At 40.5% G+C, this 9,502-nt stretch overlaps 1 protein-coding gene across 4 annotated transcripts in view; it reads left to right on the forward strand.

Annotated features, from left to right (window-relative positions):
- efl1 (elongation factor like GTPase 1) overlaps window positions 1-7,451 on the forward strand; it is a 73,037-nt gene extending 65,586 nt beyond the window's left edge. For all 4 annotated transcript variants that reach the window (XM_037246644.1, XM_037246645.1, XM_037246647.1 and 1 more), the window contains 3 exons: window positions 1,751-2,268; window positions 2,333-2,517; window positions 7,226-7,451. In XM_037246644.1, coding sequence (XP_037102539.1) covers window positions 1,751-2,268; window positions 2,333-2,517; window positions 7,226-7,414 — 892 coding nt within the window. In that variant the 3' untranslated portion in view covers window positions 7,415-7,451. The remainder of the gene's footprint in view (window positions 1-1,750; window positions 2,269-2,332; window positions 2,518-7,225) is intronic.
- Window positions 7,452-9,502: the final 2,051 nt, after the last annotated feature.

The following is a 9,502-nucleotide window of genomic DNA, read 5'->3' on the forward strand; positions in this document are numbered from 1 at the left end:
GAACTGTCATGGAAACACAAGCTCCTGCATTGCATGTACCACCATCAAACAGAAGGTGCGGTTGACATTGAGAAAACATACCAATGGCTGGGAAAGCCTCAAAATGAAAGTGTGGTATTAATTCATGGCAGAACAAGACAGGCACTAAACACAAGCTCTTTTGAGGACGTTTTACATTTTTCTCAGGAGGTTTATTTCTGAGAACCTCAAGAAAATACAATAATAAAGCAGTGACTTAAAATGTGCTACTGAACACTGATTGATGAACACATTTTTTTAAGAATAAAATATAATGATAAACGAGGCTACATTTGAAGGCAGGCTAGTCATATGTATCGAAGCAGTCGATCCAACCATATGTACGTATAGTAACCATATGTACGTATAGTGTATGTATGTATGTATGTACGTATGTACGTATATATGTATCTATATATCTATATATGTGTCTATGTATGTCTGTATGTAGATGCTGAAGTTGTATACGCCATAAGATCAATACTAACTGTATTTGCTCTGTTTTAGTCCCAGTTTAACTTTTTGAAACGTTGGCATTATACGTACTTAGCCGATTCGAACTTCAGGTCCAGAACCGCACCAGTTCAAAGGCCTGATGTCGACCAAAGCAGCACGCTTTAAAACATTTCTTTAAAACCATTTGTTTTTAAATTTTGAGTAATTTGCTGGGAAAAATACTGTTGTCATGGTGGTCTGATTGGCGTGGTCAGCAGCTGTTATCGATTATCAAAATATTTTATTCCTACAAGATGCAATTATAATTTAAGAAAATCCTAAACAATATATACTTCATCATTTGAAACCGTCTACAGTCAAACCTCGGTTTTCGACCACAATCCGTTCCAGAAGGCGGTTCGAGAAGCGAATTGTTCGAATTCCGAATCTATTTTTCCCCATTACAAATAACGGAAACATTTTTAATCTGTTCTAAAGACTAAAAAATATTAAAAAAACGCCTTTTTTAAGCATTTTTTCATTTGCGCATTTTTGTCCGATCACGCAACTGCAGCACACCGCCGAACGCGCAACCGTAGCGCGTCGCTGACCGCGCAACTGCAAAGAGCTGTTCACATTATTGTGACAGAGTGTCACTGAAATTTAGAAAATATTTTTAAAGTCCTGGTGTACTTTCCAAAATTTAAGTGGACCTCAGTGCGCAGGGAGCTTAATTCGGTCCGATCGCGAAACCGCAGTGCGCCGGGCGCTCACTGTCGCATTGTTTTAAGAGCGTCTTTGTGTTTTAGGATGGCTTTACTGCTCCCACTTGCTTTCTTTGGAGGCATGATTAGGGGTTATTACAGTCCTCAAAGTAACGAAAATACAATAACGAACGGAGTCTGTCGGCATCCGGGCCGCGCGGTCGGGTTTTCTCGGGTCCTCCCGGCTCATCTCGCGAGGTTTGACCTCCGAATTTTGTTCGACAACCGAAGCAAAACAATCTCGAACTTTTTGTTCGAATTCCGATTTGTTCGAGAACCGGGACGTTCGAAAACCAAGGTTTGACTGTATTTGTAGAGAAATTGAAAAAAAATTCCAAATCTTTTCCGCATTGTTTTCATCCACTTTAAGAAAGCCTGACTATATTTTGGACAAAGGTACTTTCTCATCCCCCTTATGTATCAATCTAGCTCCCCTTTTTCCCTAGGAAGAAAAAAATAAAAACTGAAGCCGCCACTTTCGAATTATCTAGATTTCTAACTACTGTTTGAACTTGTGAATTGTTTTGCCTCAGGTGTGGCCCAAATATTCTGCTGAACAAGCTGGAGGGTTATCAGCGGCCATCTTTCTGGCAGTATCTATGCCAAGAAGATAAATCTGGGAAAGATGGAGCTCAGGCAAAAAATATCCGAGAGTTTGACAACAGCATTGTCAGTGGCTTCCAGTTAGCAACTCTGTCAGGGCCGATGTGTGAAGAGCCCCTCATGGGGGTCTGCTTCTGCATTGAGAGATGGGATGTACAGTCTTTAAATTGGAAACATGAAAATACCTTTGAGGAAATGGCCACATTTCAAGAGGCTTTGGGTACTATTAAAGCACCAGAAAGCACTGATGCATTGGAAGTCACCCCTACTCACCCAAGTCAAGCCAAACGCTACCAAGATATTACCTCTGAAGACTGTTACGGGCATGTTTCAGGCCAGCTGATTGCTGCCATGAAGGAGGCATGCCGCCATGCTTTCCAGGCTCAGCCGCAGAGACTTATGGCTGCGATGTACACCTGTGAAATAATGACCACTGCGGACGTTCTGGGTAAGAGAATTTGTCTTAAAGATGTTTTGGTTGTTGTCTTACCCTTTGTCTTCTCCATATGCAGGCAAAGTATATGGTGTTGTTGGAAAACGAGAAGGCCGCATTCTCCATGAAGAAATGAAGGAAGGAACAGAAATATTCATCATCAAGGCCGTTGTGCCTGTAGCTGAGAGTTTTGGTTTTGCAGATGAAATCCGCAAGAAGACCAGTGGGCGAGCCAGTCCACAAATGGTCTTCAGTCACTGGGAGGTAATTAATGAGCAAGCTCATATACAGTTAGAGCAGTGGTTCTTAACCTTTTTCCTTGTTCGCACCCCATTTAATTCACCAACCAGTTCTCGCACCCCTAACCTTAACCCGAACCCTAAATAATTATTTTAATAATAATTGGTTTACTTTACAGCTATAAGGCTTAATTAGCATTATCCCTAATGCCCGTTAACACAATGACTTCTTGATTTCCAGAATTTTTCACTTTTTTCGGTTACCCGACCATTATCCTCGAAAAATGTTAAATTTCCCCCAGGGTATCCTCGCACCCCCTAGGAAGCATTCTCGCACCCCCGGTTAAGAACCACTGAGTTAGAGGCATTTGAACAGGGATGGCTTCTTAGTGTGGAAACAGTCTCTCTATTGCTTTTCTACCCTCTCTTGTGCCAAAGAAAGATAGAAATCAGGGTAATGGAACAACACTACGACCCTGACCCCGATTCGAGGTCTGTGCCATTTCTTATGGTGCTACACCCAGGCGAGGGAAAATCTGTCGAAAATCTGTAAAACCCCACTTAAACCCCTCCAACATTATATTTGGTTTTGTAAAATACATTTATAAATGATTTTCTCAGCCTCCATATGTATCAATCTAGATCTCCTTTTTCCCTGGGAGAGAAAAAAATGGGGGCCACCACTTTGGAATTATCTAAATTTCTACCTACTGTGCATTGATCTGAAATGTGATCTTCATTTAAGTCACTAGTCAAAGAGTCTGCTGAAAGTAATCCTCAGCCCATTATAGTAAGGGTTCCCATGGGGGTTTTAAAAACATTCATACAGTGATCTCTCGTTTATCGCGGGAAATGTGATCCGGAACCACCCGTGAAAAACTAAAATCCATGAAGTAGAAATGGTATATGGTGACAATCATTGGGTCTTTACCTTTATTATGTAAAAATTTAAACATCACTGTATTGAAATGTATTGAGCAGTCAAATGAGGTGGCTTGGGCATCTCATTAGGATGCCTCCTGGGTGCTTCCCCGGAGAGGTGTTCCACCGGCAGGAGACCCAGGGGACGATCCAGAAAGCGCTGTAGAGTCTCTCGGCTGGCCTGGGAACGCCTTGGGATCTCCAGAATGAGCTGGACAAACTGGCTGGGGTGAGGGAAGTCTGGGCGTCCCTCCGAAAGCTGCTGCCCCTGTGACCCGAGCCCAAATAACCAGTAGAAGATAGATAGATGGATGGATGTTGCACATGTTTTTTCTGCCTCGTTCACGAGAGGCTTGTTGCCACACTTCCCGCGTGTGTCCGCAGTGATTCATATTGCTCAGAGGCACGCCCCGCGCTATCCACATGTTTTTAAAAGCTGTTCTCCAATCACTCATAAACCCGTGAAGTAGCGCCTCCGTGAAAGGTGAAGCGCAAAGTGGCGAAGGATCACTGAATTATGAATTTGAAAATAATTCCTTAAAAATTCTTGATTTTGATTTCTGGGTGTTACACTTTAAGTTCCCAGTCAGGGCTTTAGGCAGTGCCCAAATTTCACGACATAGCAACTGAAACAAATTATAGTTTGTTCACGTACAGCTAGTCTCCTGACCTCCAAAAAAATAACACTTATATACAATATACAAATACTTATTTTACCGAGGAGTTTACCAATTAATTAATTAAAAATCCTACACTGTGATTTCCTAGATCGGGGGTCACCAACTCCGGTCCTCAAGGGCGCCAATCCAGCCTGTTTTAGATGTATCCCCCCTGCAACACACCTGATTCAAATAATCAGGATCGCTATCAGCCTTAATAGAGCTTGCTGATGAGCTGATCATTTGAATCAGGTGTGTTGTTGCAGGCCTGCACCTAAAACAGGCTGGATTGGCGCCCTTGAGGACCGGAGTTGGTGACCCCTGTCCTAGATTATTTCCCCCCATTCTGTCTCTCATAGTTGAAGTGTACCAATGATGAAAATTAAAGGCACAATTGGTGGCTGACTACTTTTTTGCCCCAATTGTATGGGAAATATTATGGAAGATCAGTAGACATGAGCTGAATAATTAAAAGGTGGAACGGTTTGAATCTGTCAAGAAATGTGGAAATTAAAGGGGGAAAACTAAAGGAGTCCAAATTCTTGTGGGTCTTGTAATGGGGAGAATTAAGAACTTTTGGTAAGGGAGAATTCTTGGAATCAGTAGGCATAAAATGAACAGTTTAAAGTGGTAACGAGTTTCATCGGGTGAAGAATGTGGAAGGGGAAAAACTGAATGAATCCAAATACTTGTAATGGGGAGAAAGTACCGTAATTTTCGGACTATAAGACGCGTTTTTTTTCATAGTTTGGGTGAGGGGGGGCGACTTATAATGAGGAGCGACTTATATGTGAATTTTTTCAAAAACCTTCAAAAAAAAAAAAAAAGTGAAACCGCGATAAACGAACCGCGGTGTAGCAAGGGATTACTGTAATTTGAATTTCAAGTGACGTCAGCAGCGTGGCGTGGCGGTTGTTTACAAAAAGGACAAAGATAGATCACGGGATGACGAAGATGACGAAGGGCCCCACGTACTACCGGCATCATTAGCGGCTTTGTTTCTAAGTGACACGGAGGACGAAGAGTTTGAAGGATTTAAGGATTTGGTGTGACACAGAAGGTTTGAAAAACTATTATGACTTTTACGCACGCCCGGTCCTACTCTACGGAGCTCTCTTTCACCTCCGTGGATAGAAGGTGGGGGCCGGCGCTCGGCCAGGTGGCTGTCCGGGGACGGTGGATGGGGCTCGGTCATGGCTTTTATTACGCACGCCCGGTCCTATTCTATGGATCTCTCTTCCACCTCCGTGGCTGGAAGTCCACGCCGCCACGCGCCTGGAAGTTTGTTTTGTTAAATAAATAGCCGTTTACCAAACCCACGTCTTTCCTTGTACTTTGTTAACGCTACAATATAGTTATATACTAGATCCGTGGAATAATGACGAGGCTGATGTCAGGGCGCACGCGCGGCGTTGTTGACAAAGGACGAGGAATTTGATCGATGGATTTAATGATTCAGAGTGCACAGATGGTTTGATAATATTATTGCTTATATAATAGTTATTTGATATCTAATTTATATATCGTTATATGGGCCTGTGGAATATTTTGAAGTGCAAGCGCACCCATTGTTGACAAAGGACGATCGATGGATTTAATGAATTGGAGTGACACAGATGGTTTTATAAACGTGTTATTTATGTAATAGGTTTTTTTAATAACTCTGAATGTTACGTCAGGCCCGTTCTCAGCTCTTCGTTTGTGTTTATGTCACGTTAGCATATCTATCGTTTAGCCTGTTGTTGCTCGTTCATGTCTGTTCTTGGTGTTGGATTTTGTAGAATAAATTTCCCCCCAAAATGCGACTTATACTCCAGAGCGACTTATATACCGTTTTTTTCCATGTATAATGCGCCCCCATGTATAATACGCACCCTAAAAATGGCATGTCGATGCTGGAAAAAAGCCTGTATCCATGTATAATACGCACCCAAATTTTGACTCCTACTTAAGTCCGTAAACGTAAAATTATTTCAGAAAAAAGATCATCTTTGGGAACAACCGGATGTTATTCTGCCGGTCAGTATCACTGCGCATGCGCTAGCAAACTCGATAGCGAAGAAATGTTTCGGATTTGTGTAGGGTACATTGTGACAGCAAACGAGCAGGTGATCGAGCAAGCGTCTGATACGAGAGCATTGTGTTCGTATGGAGCGTGTTTGAAGTGAACAGCAGAGAAGAAAGGAACAAGGCAAAGTGTTGTGAAATAAAATATTACCTGTAATACGCATTTAGGTAGAGAACTGAACTCTCGCTCTTTATATAGCTGACGTGTCAAAAAAAAAAAAAATTGTACCCATGTATAATGCGCACCCCAGATTTTAGGACAATAAATTAGTTAAATTTTGCGCATTATACATGGAAAAAAAACGGTATGTTTTTTTCCACGTTATTGTACATTTTATGGCTAATGCGACCTATATTCCGGAGCGACTTTTAGTCCGAAAATTACGGTAGATTTTTTTGGTAAGGGAGAATTCTTGGAATCAGTAGACATAAGCTCAATAGTTTAAAGATGGAATGATTTGAATCAGTCAAGAAATGTAGAAATTAGAAGACTGAATGAGTCCAAAATATTTGTGGGTCTTGTAAAGAGAAAAATGTAGAGTTTTTGGTAAGGCAATCAGTAGGCATAAGCTGAATAGTCGGAACGGTTTGAATCGGTCAAAAAATATAGAAATTAGAAGGGAAAACTAAATTCTTTAAAATTTTGTGGGTATTTTGAAGGGGTAAATGTAATTTTACTACGTAGCAATTTTGGGAATGTTAAAAATCATTCTACCGGTGGTTTGAATGAGCTGAATGCTGTGAATTTCAAATGGGAACAATCTAAATGTAAAATGTTGAATATGCCGTTGAGAATGAATGGTGAAATTTTTGCTGAAAATGTATGAATTTGGGGAAAACTGTTTTTGGGATAAAAAAAACGGAAGCCCAGCTTTTTTGTAGGTTCATCATCACAGATTCTCATCTTAAGGCAAAAGCCCCCCCATTGACATGAAATCATAAAATTTCCGTTATAAGTTACCAAAAATACCAGCAAAATTGCAAAATACCTGCATAGTGTTTTTCTTTTTAATAACAATAATATACTGTTGACATCCAATATTGCCATTGTAGAATAACACCTTTCTCCCTTCACACCTTTCTCAGGTGATCAGCAGCGATCCATACTGGGTTCCTACCACTGAGGAAGAATACCTGCACTTTGGGGAAAAGGCAGACTCATCTAACCAGGCACTCAAATATATGAATGCTGTCCGCCGCCGAAAGGGCCTCTATGTGGAGGAAAAGATAGTTGAACATGCAGAAAAACAACGAACCCTAAGCAAAAACAAATAGACAAAAAATAAAAAGTCCTTTCTGCTCTACCAGATGAGTCCTTTTTTTACCAGCCGCATAGAGCCAGTGGTGGACTCACAACTCCCACGGCAACAAGCTGATTTCTGTCGAGGAAGGTCAACAGCAGACCAGATTACCCTACTCTCCCAAGACATCGAGAACAGCTTCCAGGATAAGGAGAAAGCTGGAGTGGTATACATGGACTTAACTGCCGCATATATATATATATATATATATATATATATACATATATATATATGTATATGTACTATATATATGTATATATATGTACTATATGTATATGTATATATATATATATATATACATATATATATACAGGACTGTCTCAGAAAATTAGAATATTGTGATGGTCTTTATTTTCTGTAATGCAATTAAAAAAACAAAAATGTCATACATTCTGGATTCATTACAAATCAACTGAAATATTGCAAGTAGGGGTGTAACGATTCATCGATACACATCGATTAATCGATATAATGCTCTACGATTTATTGGCATCGATGCTAAACGTAAACATCGATTTATATCGCCGTGTTTGACCTCGGACATTAGACGCGACTTTATTTTGAAATCCAGTTCATTGTTGCTTGCTTCCTCTTTCCGGGAGCAGTACGCGGCGTGCTGTGTTGTGAGCAGAGCAGGCACGTGAAAGGGGAGCCGACAACTACGCGGCTCCTGGGCTGGTGCTATGGCTAGTGTCCAAGAAGACGAGGAAATTCGCTCCCCTTTGGGCTTCAAGTCATTCGTTTGGAAGCACTTTGGATTCCAAAGAAAAGATGGCTCAACGGACAATTAAAATTATTGTAAATAAATAGTTCAGTAATGCACTTTAAAGTTAATGGTATTACAAAAAAAGAAAGCATATTCATTTTTCTTTACTTATATGAGAAAAAATATAGGAATTCGATAAAGTTCAGTGTTAAAATAAGCACTTTGTATACTACAATACTCTTGTAATTTCCTAAATAAAGAGTTTGCAGTACCTTGTTGATTTTGCGTATTAATTGTTATAAATCAGGATATTGTTCTATATTTTTTATTTAAAAAAATAAAATAAAATAAAAATATCGATCGTGGAGCACTATATCGTGATGTATCGTGAATGAATCACAGCAGGCTTTAAGATATCGGCAATAATCGTATCGTGGTCCTTTGTATCGATATGATATCGTATCGTGACAAAACCCGCGATTTACACCCCTAATTGCAAGCCTTTTATTATTTTAATATTGCTGATTATGGCATACATCTTAAGAAAACTCAAATATCCTATCTCAAAATATTAGAATATTTCCTCAGACCAAGTTAAAGAAAAAAGATTTATAACAGCAAAACAAAATCAAACATTTGAAAATGTCCATTAATGCACTCAGTACTTGGTTGGGAATCTTTTTGGACGGATTATTGCATCAACGCGGCGTGGCATGGAGGCAATCAGCCTGTGGCATTGCTGAGGTGTTATGGATGCCCAGGATGCTTCAATCGCGGCCTTTAGCTCATTTGCATTGTTGGGTCTGGTGTCTTTCAGCTTCTTCTTCATAATACCCCACAAATTATCTATGGGGTTCAGGTCAGGGGAATTGGCAGGCCAATCGAAGACATTAATGCCATGGTCAGTACACCAATTACTGGTGGTTTTGGCACTGTGGGCAGGTGCCAGATCATGCTGGAAAATAAAATCATCATCTCCATAGAGCTTTTCAGCAGACATGTAGTGCTCTAAAATCTCTTGGTACACAGCTGCATTTACTCTGGACTTGATGAAACACAGTGGACCAACACCAGCAGCTGACATGGCTCCCCAAACCATCGCTGACTGTGGGAACTTCACACTGGATTTCAAACAACTTGGATTTTGCTCCTCTCCAGCCTTTCTCCAGACTCTGGCGCCTTGACTTCCAAATGAAATACAAAACTTGCTTTCAAGATTCAAGAATTTTTATTCGCCATGTTTGAATAAAACTAGGAATTTGACTTCGGTACATCACAGCCTCTGTTCAAAATTTAGGTGACTAACAACACAGATCCTCACTGAACCTCTGGAGTGAGTTTGCTGCACTGAAAGTA

Source organism: Syngnathus acus, chromosome 3 (assembly GCF_901709675.1).
Source record: "Syngnathus acus chromosome 3, fSynAcu1.2, whole genome shotgun sequence".
Taxonomy (NCBI): Eukaryota; Metazoa; Chordata; class Actinopteri; order Syngnathiformes; family Syngnathidae; genus Syngnathus; species Syngnathus acus.